At 34.6% G+C, this 17779-nt stretch overlaps 1 protein-coding gene across 1 annotated transcript in view; it reads left to right on the forward strand.

Moving 5' to 3' along the window:
• LOC132369743 (ankyrin repeat domain-containing protein 17-like) overlaps positions 1-17779 on the forward strand; it is a 117388-nt gene that overhangs the window by 51244 nt on the left and 48365 nt on the right. The window contains 7 exon segments of the mRNA XM_059929418.1: positions 168-263; positions 1559-1583; positions 1586-1674; positions 12115-12286; positions 13429-13876; positions 14321-14476; positions 16359-16508. Of these exon segments, the coding sequence (XP_059785401.1) occupies positions 168-263; positions 1559-1583; positions 1586-1674; positions 12115-12286; positions 13429-13876; positions 14321-14476; positions 16359-16508 (1136 nt within the window).

Genomic DNA, 17779 nt, shown 5'->3' on the forward strand with positions numbered 1-17779 from the left:
TTATTAGAACCAAAGCCTGTCTCTTTTTCATTTAAAGTGCGAATAATACCCAATTTAAGTCTTTATTTTGTGGCACTAATGTTAATGGAATCTTACTTAAGACAGACTAGATTCACTGAATCCTGATAGAGTCTGTTTTCAGTCTGACATTAATATCTATTTTTTAGGATCATGTGAAGGTGGTGCGCTACTTAGGCAAAGAAGTCAATCAGTTTCCATCAGATTCTGAATGTATGAGATACATAGCAACGATCACTGATAAGGTAATATACTGATTAAATTCATGCCCATTATATGAGCTTGGGATCCCATTTGGCTTTTTATATATATGTATATTCCACACTAAGATAAAACAAGTCTTAGTTTGAGCAATAATGTGTGGTACATAGCAATTTTCATTTATCTAGTATTTGGGAATGAAGTATAATATTTAAGAAACTCTTCAGATGATTTACTTACCTCATGAAGTAATAAAACTTTTTCTGTTTTAGAATTACTTTATCTTTTTAAATAGTACTTAAGCTAATTTAATTTTAATGTAAATACTAAACAATCTAAAGCAAATTCTTGTTGCTATTCATTAGTGCTATAATCTATCCAGACAGATATCTCTTCTGAGAGGAACAAGTCAGTGGATTTTTTTTAGACCTAAACAAAAATTAACACAGTACTTTTAATTATGGTCAAGAAAACTCTTAACATGTTCAACATAATATAAAAGTTGGAGTAACTGTCAGTTTAAGAATGAATTTGCTAGGAATTTTGCAGGGAAAGTACGGAAAATAAAATAAATCCCTTTAGAATTCTAATTGAGATCAAAATATTTGAATAAAATCCTAAGACATGCCTCTGAAAATCTAAAAATGTCTTTCATTTTCTCAGCAGTTATCACATGATAGTGAACAGCTTTTTCCCATAAGTTTTATTTAACATAGCTAATCCACTGTCTTGCCTGCCTCTAGATTCTTTTATGACAATTAATATTCCTGGATACCCCTTATGGAAGGGGGGCAGAGATTAAAAATAAAGCTTTTGTCTTCATAGGGAAATATCCCTTTCCTGTCAAAAAGTGTATGTTCTAAGAATGAAATCACTGAGATAAGTCTATAAATACGTGCTTTTTATGAACGATTCTAGCACAAGAAGTTATAGCAACAAAGCTTAAATATTTGAGAACAGTTCTTGCCAAATAAGTATTTTAAATTGTTTAAACCCATTTTCTTTTGTTGACATTGACCTTTTCCTTTAGCCCATTAACCAGCTGACAGATTATTGCAGCTCTATTTGCAGTATGATTTCTCATATTCAAATTACAGGAGTAAATAATTTTAGTACCAGTCAAATGGATATTATTTTGAAGAACAATAGAAGCTCTTTGCTTATGTATTTTTAAAAATATACCATTTAAATTATGTTTTTATTTGCACTCTTGTTTTGCCCTACTACTGATCTTTATTGCTTATGTTCATTCAAGTACCTTAATTAATATTTTCATGTTTTCAGGAATCTCTAAACGTTAATTTTTTGAGTCTGGAAACATCTTAATTTTTCATTTTAGGAGATGCTGAAGAAGTGTCACCTTTGTATGAGTCGATAGTACAAGCCAAAGATAGACAGGCTGCTGAAGCAAACAAAAATGCCAGCATTTTATTAGAGGAGTTAGACTTGGAAAAGGTAATGGTAACCTTTACATATGAAAAATACCTACTTTTTTCCTTTCAGCTTCTCTTCCTCCTAATTTGTAATCTGTGGTTTTTTGTTTTGTTTTGGTTTTGCTTTAAATTATGTACATGGTTTTCTCTCCAAGTTTGGCTCAAGTAGTGGAGAGAATTATGAGTATTTTAAACATCATTATATCGTTAAAATAGTTTTCTTTATAATCAAATTAACAAAATAATATTGTAGGAATTGCATTGATCTGCAAGTCAGGGAACCTAGCCTCTAATGCTCAGTTATCTCAACTGTTCTCTTAATCCCCATCCAACTCTGTACTTCATTGATCCTAGACCTTGTAACTTGTTGCCAACGGATTTATCAGAAGTACCAAATACACTACGAAGGCATACACTACCAAGCCATGACCAACTAGTGAAATACGACCAGTTGATGGAATGTTTAATGCGTACCTTTTTATTTTATTTTATTTTATTTTTATAAAATTGTACAATTTAAATGCATGAAATTTATTGTATATCTTATTAGTTTTTTAACATCTTTATTAGAGTATAATTGCTTTACAATAGTGTGTTAGTTTCTGCTTTATAACAAAGTGAATCAGCTATACATATACATATATCCCCATATCTCCTCCCTCTTGTGTCTCCCTCCCACCCTCCCTATCCCACCCCTCTAGGTGGTCACAAAGCAACGGAGCTGATCTCCCTGTGCTATGCAGCTGCTTCCCACTAGCTATCTTACATTTGTTAGTATACATAAGTCCATGCCACTCTCTCACTTCGTCCCAGCTTACCTTTCCCCCTCCCCGTGTCCTCAAGTCCATTCTCTACGTCTGCGTCTTTATTCCTTTCCTGCCCCTTAATGCGTACCTTTTTAAATGGATGATTTCTCTTGTATTTTTCTCTTTCAGGCACACTACAGTATCATTCCCATTTATTCCCATGGGGAATAAAACACGCCAAACAATGTACAGTTTGGGCAGTCCCATAGCTGCTTCTTTACTCTCTGTTCCTATCAATAACTGTACTCTAGAATGTAATAGTAGGAAAAGAATTGGTTGGTATTGAATATTATGGAATATATATTCCGCCATATTTCATCTTTTTTAAAAAGGTTAAAAATGCTATGAAGTTTAACATATACTTTTTAGATTTATAAAGGATATGCAGTGATAGTGGGGGCTGGGGCCCCCCACCCCCATGCAGTTGAAAATCAATGTGTAACTTTACACTTGGGCCCTTCGTATCTGCAGTTTCAAGTCTATGGATTTCAACCAACCACAGATTATGTAGTACTGTAGTACTTATTTATTTTAAAGAATCCGCATAAAGTGGGCCTGCACAGTGTTGTTCACAGTTCAATTGTATATATAACATTTTTCATTTGAGTCAGGTCCATTCTTTTTAATTAGACTTACTGACTTTGTTAAGCTATATATTTCATCTCACATAAAGAAAATATGAATTATTTGAAACATTTTGTTCTAAAGTCAATGTGAAAATACACTATTATTTTCTGAAAAATATATTTAAAATCAGAGTTCTTCATTTTAACAACTTTCTAGTTTAGATTCTGATCAAATGAAAATTAGCTTTTTTGGCCACTTTGAAGTTTTAATTGAATATGAACACATTGAGAACAGATATTGTTATAATTATTGTAACTGTTACTTTATTTTTAATATTCAGTTTCATCAAATATTTATTTAATGTTTACTAAATACCAGGCAATGAAATAGGGCCAAGTTGTATGACAGATTATGTATTATTTGAGTCTTCTCTGTAAGAAATATTATTACCCTCATATTACAGATGGAGAAACTGAATCTATGGGAAGTTAAGTAACTTGCCGAAGCTAGGCTAAGATTTAAATCCACTTTTTTTATTCTAAATTCCCTGCTTTCCTCTCCTCCCTTAATTGAAGTCAACCTACCTTTTAGTGCTTTCTCCTTATAATATTATAATATCCTGTTTTTGTATTACTCTCTCGTTTTTAGATGTTAGAATCGCTAAGTAATAGTTATTTCATAATATTGTTTCTTTTTGCATTTTTATAAATCTTAGAAGGCATCCTTTCTATAGCTGAGACATAGATATCTGTTTTTAAATAAAATCTTTAATTGTTTCGTACCTTTGTTGTTTATACATTACATGAAATACATTTAGAGATTTACTGCATACCTGTGGATCACAAAGTCAAGAAGCAGCTTTTAGGAATGTCCAATTGTGCATGTCTATTCTCAATCAACTTCAATGATTTTTTTTCTTTTTTCTTTATTACAATAATGTGTTCAGTTTAAACTGTGAACTATGCAAAGATAACTAAAAGAAAAGCATACGCCATCATTGTAAGGTAACTGAAGTTCAAAACCTGGTATGGTAATTAACTAAAAGTCCTCACTTCTAACCTTTAAAGCCTTTTAAGACCTTACATGTTCTGCCCACTCACACCACTTCTTACACCTGTCTGATCTTATTTTACTACTTTCTCTTGGTCACTTTGCTCTATCCATAATGACCATCCTTTTTGCTCTTGCTATGCCTTCTGCCTTGAATGTCACTTCACTTGCCTCATATTTTAGTCTCCCTTTTACATTCTTCCTACTCTTCTTCCCTTCTTTATTTTCATCTTCTAACATTCTAAATACTGTATTTTACTTAGTTATCTTGTTTGTCTCTCTCTACCACTAGATTGTGTGAACTACAAAATGGTGCCTGGCATGCTAGTAAACATTTGTTGAACAAATAAATATCCATGTATATGAAAACTGTACTTTTTAAAAATTAGAATCATGCGAACATATTACTCTAATACTTGCTTTTCCCTCTCTCAATAAGTGAAGAATATTGTCAACTGATAGTGATTTATAACTGCATAATATACTCCATAGTAGGTTTGTTTCCAGTTTTGTCACTACAAATAATGTTGCAATAAATATCATTATACATATTTCTTTATATTTTGGTGCTTTTATTTTTATGGAGTAAGTTTCTTCACTTGGGTCAGTATATTTTAAATTTGATACTTTCAGAATATTTTCCTACTACCATCAGCAATACGTAAGTGTTGTTTCCTTGAATTCTTGCCAGTCTTTCTTAACCTAGATGTTCATGCTTGCAGAGCCTCAGGTTTAAAGCAATTCAAAAGGAACTTCTTTCAATGTCATTGCATATTTTCCAGTATTAATTCCTAATCATAAATTAATTAGATGCAAATTCTTCTGCATGCACTGATACTTTATAAACAGTTTTGAATGGGGATGTTACATAGATAGAATTCTAGACTGTGGACGAGACTCTTCTTTCCTGAACTCCAGCCCCTTTCTATTTCTATTTAAAAAATGATCAGATTGAGATAGGGTTTGGTTCACTATTTTTTATGTATGATTTACATCTGGAAAAATACACTGTTTTGCCTTTTGAGGCTCAGTACATTCTGGCTCCACCCTTTCTGATTTCGAAGTATCATTGCAGTGGTCTTGTCTGGTCTGACTTGGATGCTCTGCACGGGTAACTTACTGCTTGTGTGAAAATGCTCCTGTGATCAACCTTTCTAATTTGAAAATGTTGGGTAATAGGTTTGTAAACATTGCTGCTGAGAATACTGCTCATTATATTCATCAGATTCCCTTATCTCCTATGCAGCAAACACTATGTGGAAGAGTCCCTGCTCTAGAGCAGTTCATCTGGTCTAACTGTGGAATACTCTGGCAGTTGATTGCATCTTCTCTTAGGACATTAACAACTAGGTTATATTTTGGGCTGTTAGAATCCATAGTGGGTATTATTGGTCTGCATTTTTAATGTTTTACCCCTCTACTTTATCACTTATTGTTTTTTCTCTTTGTAAACTTTCATAATCTTTTAGGGAGCTACATATGGTATATTTTTAAAATATTCCTCATAGATGTGTTCAGTTGGGTTTTTTGCCACCACTGAAGCTATTAATATGCCCACCTCACAATCTCAGTTTCATATATTTCATTCTCTGATTATCACATCTTGTCTTTTCAGCTTTACTCCCTCTAGAATTCTACCTCCAGCAATCCTAAAAACATTCTGTCTACCAATAAATTGTAGGATCCATTTTTCGTACCACCCTTCACTGGCCTTACTCTTTTCTTTCTCCTTATTCTTAACTGAAGCCTAGTAACTAAAGTTGTCTAAGGAAAAAAAAGCATTCAAACTTGATGACTAATTTGACTTTAAATGTGTGACAGTGAACCCTTTAATGCTGTCCAGTAGTCATACTATATATTTCCCTAGTAGTTTAATTTATTCTCCCACTCTTCTAGACCATTCTTTCTTTCTCCTTTATCCTGTGACTTCTCGTACATCCTCTTCTTCAACCTCAGTTGATGACCTTGCATGCTACTTCCGTGAGAAAACTGAAGCACCAGAAGAAAACTGCCAGAGACTTCCCCTACCTCATCTTCCCAACCCACCAAGCCCTGTACCCATATATTTCCTACCAATTACTAATTGTAACCAATCCCTCCATTTGTGAACTACATCATATTTTCTGTCTGCCATCCCTTACTCAAAAACATTGTTTTGGCAGTTTTCTTTTCTTCTATATCATTTTCCCCCCTCTCCTGGATCATTCTCATCATCATATAAGCTTCTTTATCCAATCTTAAAAAAAACTTTTGATTTTTCCAACACGTACCTCCCCGCCGCCCCATTTTCAGCTACAAGCCCATTTCTGCTCCCATTTGCAGCAAAACTTGTCTATTTTGGGTATTCCAATTCTTTTTTGTCTTGAATCTACTCCTACCACGTTCTCACTCCTACAGCTCCACCAAAACTATGCCTTTACGGTCTTTGGGGACTCTCACTAGCTAAATCCAGTGATTATGTCTCTATCCTTATTGTACTAAGCCTAATAACACCTGACGTACTCTATTTACTTGGCCTCCATTACACTACACACTCTTGGCTTTTCTCTTATCTTCCTGAATGTTCCTTCTGTATCTCTAGTTCCTCCTCTTCTCCCCTCTGAGTTGGCAAGTCATTTAGCTTATTACATGATCTTCTTTATCCACTGGTCATCTCATCCTGCTTCTTACCTTTAAATATAATCTAGCTGATCCCAGATTTATATCTTTAGCCCAGACCTCTTCCCTACATTCCAGTCTCTTATATCTAGCTAGCTACTCAACATGTCCTTTTGGATACCTAATTAGACATCTCATACTTCTGTTCAAATGTGAACTCCTCATCTTTGCCCACTCCAAACCCACAGCTCTGTCTTGTAATTGCTCCGGCTAAAGATATTGATATCATGCTTGATTTCTCTCTGTCCTCCATTGTGTTGGAAAATCTAGTTACCTTTGCCTTAGAACTATATCTAGGATCCTAGTCACTGTTTATCACTTCTCACCCTGATTCAAGTCATTAATATCATCTTTTACCTGTATTTCCACAGTAGTCATTTATCTGGTCTCCCTGATTCCATCATTGCTCTGCAGTCTGTTCTCTATTTAACACTTAGAGTGATCCTCTATATCACTTAAATCAAATCACTCTTTTGCCCAAAACCCTACAGTGCCATTTCCCTCACAGTAAAAGATAAAAAGTCTTTAAAATGCCCCGTGGGACCTTAGGTGATGAAGTCTCCTGATATGCTTTCTGAAAGTCATTTTCTATTATTCTCAACCAGACTGGCCTACTTGAACATACAGCTTATATACTGACTGTTCTCTTTGCCTGCTCTACTTCAAATCTTTTAAATGTTTACTTAAACTTCACCTTCATGTTCCCCTACATGTCCCCATATACACACTTCTCTTCCTCTGCTCCAGTATTCCTGTTTTACATTGTACTTAACACCTTTTTAAAAAATTATATAATGTATTATGTTTGCTATCTGTGTGCCTCCCCCAGCAACTAAATGTAAGCTTCATGAGGGCAGGGATATTTTGTCTGCTGCTGAGTCCTAAGAGACTAGAACCATGCTTAGTACATAGTTATCAAAAAATTTTCGCTGGATCCTGCCCTTCCCTTCCCCTGTACTCCTTGATCTCTTTTTCTGTTATTGATACCACTACTGATTATTCAGAAATAACTGAAATCTTGATGTCGTTTTCAGATTCTCAATTATCTTTGCTCCGCATTCTCTATATCCATCAAATAAGTTAGTGTAGTAAAGTAACTTAATCCAGTATCTGGCACATATTAACCCACTAAATATTAATGGTATCAGTATCATCATCATCACCTTTAATTGAGCTTTGGCAGTCTCTTTATGTCTTCTGTTCCATCCTCTCCTAAATTATCACTTCTCGCCTGAAGTATTGCAGTAGGCTTCTTAACAGTCTGTCTATAAATAAATACCTTTGCCTCTGTCATCTTTGCCTTCAGTTTAATCCTTCTTTGTTCCGATGTAACTTTTCCAGTTCCCATAGTTTCTGATACACAGATAAGATTGCCTTTACTCCCTACTCGAAATCCTTCAGTCTGTCTTCATTGTCTGCATGGGAAATTTCAGACATTCAGCTCTTCCTGTCTTCTCTAGGCTCCTCACTCACTGTGGTTTTCTACTCACATATCTCATTCACGTAACTGTATCCAAATATGCACATGGGGGACTTCCCTGGCGGTCCAGTGGTTAAGACTCCGCACTTCCAATGCAGGGGGCGTGGGTTCTATCTCTGGTCAGGGATCTAAGATCCCACATGCCGCGAGGTGCGACCAAAAAAAGAAAAAAACAGATTTGCACATGGTATTTCTTTAGTCTGGACTGCCTCTCCCTAAATCCTTAAATTCTCATCTTAAAAAGCTTAACTCTCAAACATCAATTTGTTTCCTGAATCTGTAATTAGAAATCACCAGTTAGGGAATTCCCTGGCAGTCCAGTGGTTAGGACTCAGTGTTTTCACTACTGCTGGGGCCTGGGTTGGGGAACTAAGATCCTGCAGCCAGAAAAAAAAAATCAGTCGGACTAGTGCTCTTTCTTTCCTTTTCCACAATGAGGTTATTTATTCTGCAATTTGACTCTTTTCTTCAAAACCTCTACCCTCCCCCACACATGTTCACAAACATGTAGTAGTTCCCCGGTAAATGAAATGAGGTCTAGGCATGTACCTTGTGAGAAAATATAGAATGTAGGCTGAATTTCTAACCCTGTTTACCTGCACCTTCAGACTTACTCGAGTCTCATGGTTTAAATACTCTATTTTCATCTTTTCTCTTTCGGATCTTGTATCAGTTATTACCACCTCTCCCATACTTTAGTGCCTGCTGTTTCATTAACTCCTACCCTCTTTGTACAACTTCATGAAGTTAACTCTCCTAATGAAACCTTACCTCAAATTTAGTATTTTGTTTACTTATCTAAATATTTTAAGGGAATAATCTATGTCTTGTTGACTCTACTTTTCTTTTTATTTCTCCGTCCAGGACCATTTGCTTACTTCTCCACTAATTCAGTGAACTAACTATGGCAGAGGTCACCAATGGCATCTTATTGCCAAATCCAGAATAAGATTAGACATCTCATACTTGTGTCCTTACTGATACTTTGTGATACTTACCAATGTCGATTTGCCTTCCTTTATGAAACTCTTCTCCTATTGAAGCTGCTTTCTCCTGATTGTCTTCTTCTGCCTGATATATGCCTTTCTAAAAGTCTCATTTGGTCTTCCTTTTAATAACGGATATTCCCTCCCCACTACCTTCCCCCTCTTTATGTGTACACACACACACACACACACGCACACACACACACACACACACACACACATTGTTATAGCCTTTTACCTTTGGTGATTTCCTTTAATTTATTAGTTTCAGCTACCACCTGCAAACTAATAATGCCTCTTAAGTCTGTATCTGTCTTGTCAAATTCTGCTTAGTTTTAGAGAGCTTCATACCTTGTAGGTCCTTTTGCAGCCATAGTCTGAGATCTCTCCCCCAGAAAGAAATTGTTTCCCTAGGACCTCTGAATTTGTATCTCACTTTTTAGTGAGTCTAAAGGGTTAGTAAGATCTATGAAATTATCAAAATACCAGCCTTATAACTTCAAAATTTAGAAATAAGAGTAACTACTTATCCCTTAGAGCTAAACTCTAAAATTTGATAATTCAGACTGTTGCCAGCGGGCCAGCCTCCACTGACTGAACTCTGTAAGCTCTGAGGCACATTCATACCTAAGGACCCAGCCACACCTATACACTAAGACCTCTCCCAGCCCATCACCCCTACCCACCCCTAAGGCCAGATGGTTTTAGAGGAAAGCCTGCTTTCTAGTTGTTCTATTTTTAAAAGTTCTTCCCCCCTTGAATACCAATCATAATTACTTCTTACCACTGGACACATTTTTAAAATCAAGCAAAATTAATAACTCATCTGGCTGAGCCAAAAGTCTTAAACCTCACTTGTTATTTTTATCCCCCTAAAGCTATTTCCTGTACCTTTCTCAAGGCTTTTTTGTCCATACAGATGTGATATAGATAAAATATCAGTTTTATGATTCCTGATTCTAAATTGGAGAGGTTAGTATCTATCTATAGCCACAGTTGCTTTGAAAATGTTTCTCTGGCACACCCTTCACCCCCCTTTCTATTCCTTCTATTCCCTTTACACTTACCTATTTATTTCGTGAAAGTCAGCAAAACACATCAACCCCAGGCCTCCCTCACTGGACCTCAGGCAAAGATGTAGAAAGTACAGCTCCTGAGGACAGGCATCTTAGCTACATTAAAGCAAGGCTGAATGAGCTGAGTCATACACGCTCAGTTCCTTCTTTCAAACTCACCAATCAGATAGTACTCCTCCCTTGTAGTGAACTAGGGTGTGAAGGTCACCAATTACTGTTTTCTTCTCAGTCCTTTGGAAAGGTCAAAAGCTCCTCCTTTACTGGTCTTCAGAGGAAACTTGGGTACTTCTGGAAGACCAGCAAAAATTTCTAGGGGGTAGGTACTATGCAGACAATTTTTATATCTCCAGTTTCCATTTGTGTTCTTTCCTAAAATCCATCTGCTTGAGAAAGTATCTGGTGTTCTATAGATTCTCCTTAATTATTTACCTTTTCAGAAGCAAAGGTCATATCTCTTACCCAAGAGAATGTAATTATGGTGCGTTGCCCCAGGGTGTGAAAACTTTCAAGGTGGGCAAAACCTTTTAGGCACCCAACAGGGATTATTTCAAAAGGGAGGAGGAGTGTCTAGCAAAAGCTAGAGACTTAATTAAACGTCAGACTTTTTCTCAAGAAAAGTAAGTCTGATTTGGCTTATAAGTTTGTCTTTACGGGCTGGTTTCAGCAGTTAGGCTATTGTGACATTTTCCATAAACTGTGTATCATTGTTTTGACACATATTTAAAATACACACAAAATATATAGCAAGCTAGATTATATCAAGGAATATGTACTTTGAAAATGTCATTTAGAGAACACGCAAACAAAAGAGTTTGTAGATGATTTTACCATTTTATGAGCCAAAGAGGAAAATTTAATAGTTAAAATAGCTTATTAAGAGATGTTATTGGACTTTAAAACTTATTCCTAGTTTTTTTGACTGTGAAAGTCATATGTATCCAGTTTAACAAATAGAAACAATGTACAGTCACATAAAGTAACATTGAAAGTCACCATCTTTCTGCTACTTCTTGACCAAGCCCATGCTCTAGAGGTCATCACTAGGAAGCCTTTGATTTGTATCCTCTTAGCCTTTTTTTTTAAATTCCCACGGATAGATTCACATAAAGCACTGGCCCCCCCATAAATGAGATCATTGATTTGCAATTTGCCTTTTTTTCCCTAGCAAATGTAAATTGTGAGCATTTTCCCAGCTATACATTTATAACTTTTAATGGCTGCCTAGTATTCTGTGAATGTATACTGTTGTTAATTTATCCCCACCCCCGACCCCACCCCATGGATTTACCTAGTTTCCATTTACTACTATTGTAATCAGCTTTGCAATGGAAAGTATTGAGCCTATATTTTTCCACTAGAGGTAGTCATATTATAGAATATATTCTTAGGATAAGCACTTTGTAATTTTCATAGGAGGCTTTCAAATTACCTTTCTAAAAATGTTAATGTTTATACTGACAGCAGTGTAGGGAAGAATTAATTTTCCCAAACTTTTGCTACCTGATATCTTTTTGAATTTTCCCAAATTAATGAACAAAACATGGTAGCTTGATAGTTTAATTTATATTTCCGTAGTGATTATGAAGTTATGTATATCTTTACATTCATCCATTTTGAGATTAGGTTGTCTTTTATCATTAATTTGATCTTGACATTTAAAAATATTATTTTCTCTTTACAGTGATTTGAGTATGATCTTGATCAAACAATGAATTGAACTAAGATGACTTTGAATTGTATGGTATCCCAGTACTCTTAATGATAAAATGACATTATGTGACAACTTTTTTCCAAGGTAAATTCCAGTGTTATAATTCTGTTTTATTGATTCTTTAACAGTTAAGGGAAGAAAGCCGGAGGCTGGCTTTGGCTGCAAAAAGAGAAAAGAGAAAGGAGAAGGGAAGAAAGAAAAAAGAAGAACAAAGAAGAAAACTAGAGGAGATCGAAGCCAAAAATAAAGAAAACTTTGAACTCCAAGCTGCTCAAGAAAAAGAAAAGCATAAAGTTGAAGGTATTTTCTCTAAACCATCTAATTTGTTTCATGTAATACATTCTACTCAAAATTATATTTCCTTAAATATCAGTAACTTAAGGTGAAAAAAGATCTCTACGTTACTAAGGCCTAAAGTATTTATATGCTATTTTCATTTATTGACTTCTTCCCAGCTTTTTATTATAAAGAATTTCAAACCTACACACAAGTTGAAAGAATAATGAAACAAACACCTGAAATACCCTTCACCTAATTTAAAAATAAACATTTTACTATATTTGCTTTATGTTTTTCTCTAAATATACATACATAGTTTTTTCCTAAGCCGTCTGAAAGTAAATTACACACATCTGACATTGCATCTATAAAACATCAGCACACATCCAAGGAATGACATTTGCTTACATAATTGCAATACCATTTATAATACCTTAAAAAATTAACAGTAATTCCATAATTTCATCTACAGTCAAGACCATATTCAGATTTTTCTTAAATGAGGGAATTATTTTTAACAAGGTTCTAACTAAAAAATTATTTGAGATGAGGATATTGTTAGAAAGAACCATTGTCATTAAACCACCAAATATTTATGCTGTGTGTGTGTGTTAATTTCCCCCTCCTACAGCCTTTTATTTTGAAAAATTTCAAACTACAGAAAAGTTTAAGGATTAGTATAATGAACACCTGTAAGTCACCTAGATTCATATAACATTTTGGCACATTTGATTATCTTTTTTCCTCTCTCTTTTTTTGAATAGTCTTATATATGTTGTACACATCATACGAAATTACCCCTAAATACTTGAGCAGTGTTTCCCAGTAAAAGAACATTATTTTACATAACCACAATAACATTATTACACTTAACACATTTAATAATTATGTAATAATATGTAATATACAGTACATATTCATATTTCCCAAAGTGTCCCTGAAATATTTTTTATAACTGCCTACTATGCGTTGTTTAGAACTTAGGGACAGAGAGAATAGATCAGTCATATCCATCTCATTACCAGTGAATGCTGGAATGACTGATAACTTTATATCTAATAGTAGTAGTAAAGAAAATTCAGCGTTTATTTTGTCGAGTGCTTAAAGCTAAATATATGCCAAGAACGCTAGAACTTGCTAATTCAGTATTGCTACTTCTACAGATGAGCCTGCAGTCTCGACAGAGCCTCCAAGTGCCACAGCCACTACTACCATAGGTATATCTGCAACCTGGACCACTTTGGCAGGTTCCCATGGTAAAAGAAACAATAGCATAACTACAACCAGTTCAAAGAGGAAAAACAGGAAAAATAAAATTACTCCAGAAAATGTTCAAATTATATTTGATGATCCACTACCAATCTCATACAGTCAGCCAGAGAAGGTGAATGGAGAGTCCAAGAGCAGCAGTACCAGCGAGAGTGGAGACAGTGATAACATGAGAATTTCCAATTGCAGTGATGAAAGTAGCAACAGCAACAGCAGCCGAAAGAGTGACAATCATTCACCTGCTCTGGTCACCACCACTGTGACCAGCAAGAAGCAGCCATCAGTTCTGGTTACGTTTCCAAAGGAAGAGAGAAAATCTGTTTCTGGCAAGGCTTCAGTAAAGTTAGTTCCAATTTTCATTTTCATGATTTATAGTATCATTATGAAACACTTTGTTGCTGAATTTTTTAGTAAAGCAGGCAGATGAACAACTGACAAAATAAGGGTTTGTCTTTGCTCTAAAGAAGGCATGATTTCATTTGAATTAAAGAATTACTGTGTAATTTCTTCATTTTGGTTGTTAAACTGAACCCATGAAGAGTATTGATTATGGTTTCTCAGGGATTATTATTGTATTTCAGTTCTGCTAAATTTGACCTCTAGATAATATCTTCTTAAAATTGGCCCTTCATATTATGCTAAGTATTGAAAAGTGAAAAATAAATTTCTCATTTATTCATCATAGTATTCTTAAAATAAAGAATCAAATCATATAATAGTTTGCCTTTATCATTAAAAAATTCTACATCTCTTCTATATTTAATGTGTTTTTCCTCCCTGTTAAAGATTGTCAGAGACTATCAGTGAAGTGACCAGTAATTCTCTCTCCACTTGCACAAAATCTGGTCCATCTCCCCTTTCCTCTCCAAATGGGAAATTAACAGTAGCAAGTCCTAAGCGTGGACAAAAGAGGGAAGAAGGATGGAAAGAAGTTGTAAGAAGGTGACTGATTATTTCTTTGATTGTTTTTCTCATTTTTATATGTGCTCTATTTCACAATGAAGCATAGTTTACCTTACAGTTAAATTCCCCTAACTCTTCCAAAGATTGCAAACAAACTGGTGGCCCAAGGCTGCATCTGGCCAACAGAGACAACCTATACTATATTTTAGAGGGAAAAAAAAAAGTATATGTTAACACTTTTAAAATTGGGAAATTTTACATAAAAAGTTAGATCATTGTGGTGTCTGCTTGACCCCCATGGGTATTGGTATTTGGTAGTGAACTAATTTATTTGAGATGATAGATTGTCTTGTTCAGCTTTGTAACCTCAGAGCCCAATATGTAGTGTCTACTACAAACTTGTAAATATTTGGAGAATGAATTAAGTATTGGTTTTAAACTACTCTTGTCTTCAAATCATAGGATACCTTTATTTCAAGGGTTTTAGGACTAAAATAGTTTGCTGTATTTTGCTTGGAACTTTTAAATAATATGTGTTAAAAAGTAAAACAACATCCCAGAAACTAAAAGGTGGTAAGATACCAAAGACCTAGAAAGGATGTGATCCATTATAAATCTTTAATAACCTATTTTAAGGAACTCTCCAGAAATTCCATCAAATAATTAAACTTTTGATTGTTTTAAAACAAAATCTGTAGTGAACCAAGCTTATTACTGTTAATCTCAAGACGTACTGTACATTTTTTATCTTATTTTGGGCCAACACTTCCCCTCAACCCCCATCTCTATCTTTATCTCTTTCTCTGTCTCACACACATTCTTTTGAACTAACTGAAATCACAACATCAGAATACTCTCTGTACAAAAGTAAGAGAATTCAGTTTTCCTGCATGTATTTTATATTGTAGTATGCAAGCAAATTCTTAACTAACTTAAAATAATGATCACTGACTGATTATTATGTCCTTTAGGGAAAAAGGAATTATCAAGTAACTTAGTTATGTATACAAAAGGGCAGGGATCATACCTTACCATTTAAAAAAATAATGTATAATTTCATGGTTAATCTATTCTAAATAAATAATTTACTTATTCATTGAAGCACAATTGGCTCCTTCTTTTTATTGAGAGTTACACTGTTTTTCTTTTAGAAGTACTCTTTAATTTAGACTTGTCAGAAATTTATATCTACCTTTCCTGAATCTGAGTGTTTAAAATTGTAATGTAATTTTGTGTTAGGTGGGTTTTGCTTTTTTTGGAATTCCAGCAGGCTTTTCTCTTTCCTCACACAACTAAACATCCCTTAGCAAGTTTCCATATTTGTGGATAATCATTTTAATGCCTCTAGAAGAATGCAAGGCAGCAATGAATTTTTAGTATCATCCTTTCAGTTATGTATTAGGGAATAAAAACAATCATGTGAGTCAAATACCCAAAGGTACCCACAAGAAGCCTTTCTTGACTCCTTAGGGTAGATTAGATGCCCCAAGCAATGTGTCTTTATGATACCCTATTAGAGCACTTACAACATCGTGTTGTAGTTTTCTTACTTGGTTTCTACATAGTCAGTATATGTGGGCAAGAGCCCCTGTCTGTCTTATTTGCCATTAGTATTTGCATTAACACAGTGTATATCTACATGTATGTGCTTCACAGATATTAATGAAGGACGAAAGTCAAAAAAGCAAACAGTTTTTGGTAATGAGATGAGAAGCTGTGGTAAAGCTCACTCTCTCTCTGTCTTTCTCTTTTTTCTGTGGCTCTTAGTTGCCTTTTATCACTTAGAGTGAGAGTAGGTAGAAGAGGCTTATTCGACAATATTCTGCATTTACAGACACATAATTTAGTAATAATTCTTATTTTAAGTACAACCACTGATACTTGTGATTTATCTTAATTTATTTTTGCAACTGTTAAACAGGTCAAAGAAAGTATCTGTTCCATCAACTGTGATATCCAGAGTGATTGGAAGAGGAGGTTGTCATATTAACGCTATTCGGGAGTTCACTGGTGCACACATAGATATTGATCAGCAGAAAGACAAGACAGGAGACCGGATAATAACTATAAGGCAAAGTTTTGTCTCTTACGGTTTTTTTCTTTTGTATTTTGTTGCACTAGAGCTTAATTATCAATATATATAAGCATTTGAGTTTTCAATGGAACTTTGTATTTAATAGCATACTTTTTTAAATGGGAATTTGATTCGTGTTTAAGATAAGCTTTACAGTTTTTTTTCTTATTCATATGATCTTGTGAAGTATTTCAAAGGGCTTTAAAGGAATTTTTCTTTTGTGTGTGTATGGCAAAGGTTTGAATAATCTTTTCCTTATAAAAAATTTTAATATGACATTCTTAAAAACTTCTTTTTAAGAAGGAATGGGTTTCTAACACATTCTAATCTGTAGTTTTCCATCTTTCTCTTAAATTAGCATTTGAGATTTGTTATTCTGAGATTGTATCCTTAGAATATGAGCTCAGTAATAGATTTAAATCTGAAGTGGATATTTGTTTTAAATTGAATATTTGAACATGTCTATGTCGAATACCCTTAGAGTAAAGATGATATTCTAAGAAATCATAAATTTGGTTGTGAGAGACAGGTGCCCTTCCCGGTGGTAGAGGGGCAGATAGTTTTTTAGCCTGCCTCAAGAGGAAGGAGGCAATTAACCAGCTCTGTTTTGCACTTATCCCCTTCTCCTATCTTGTTTATCCCTCCCCTGGGATAGGTGTAGTCACAACTTGCCTTACCCAGAGAAGAGGGGAAGCATATACCCTTTATAAGTAATTTCCCCCTTAGGGTCTCCATAAGGCTTTCCGTTCAATCCAATATTTTCCTGAACATCCAAGACTGGAGTTTGACCTTATGGCCATGGTTGTCATTATCAGGATTCTTCTCTCATTTTGAGACATCTGTCCAAAAGAGTTACAATAATCACTCTACTAATAGAGAAACCACTAATAAATATAAATGGGGTCATCTAAGCTACCAGGATTTAAAATAAAATACTGTTTTCTTACTCAGTGGTATTATTTGTCTTGCTTATTTGTACTGCTTTTGATATTGATCAGCTGTTTAACTTCATGGTAACAATATGGATTACATAGGATTTTAAAGTGCAATGGTTTTTCTGTCTAGAATGTATTTCACGGTAGGAAGATGATTGCTTAGTCTGAGGAAACAATAGTGAAATTAAATTTCTTGGAAAAGAAGTCATTTACTTTTCCTTTGAAAAATATAGTGGTGTGTCAGGACAGTTTATTGCTTTGTTTGCATAATACCTCAAAAATAGTCAGAAAATTGCTTCTTAACTTTTATCTGTTCTTTGTATGTGTGTACAT

This window comes from Balaenoptera ricei, chromosome 8, assembly GCF_028023285.1.
Source record: "Balaenoptera ricei isolate mBalRic1 chromosome 8, mBalRic1.hap2, whole genome shotgun sequence".
Classification (NCBI taxonomy): domain Eukaryota; kingdom Metazoa; phylum Chordata; class Mammalia; order Artiodactyla; family Balaenopteridae; genus Balaenoptera; species Balaenoptera ricei.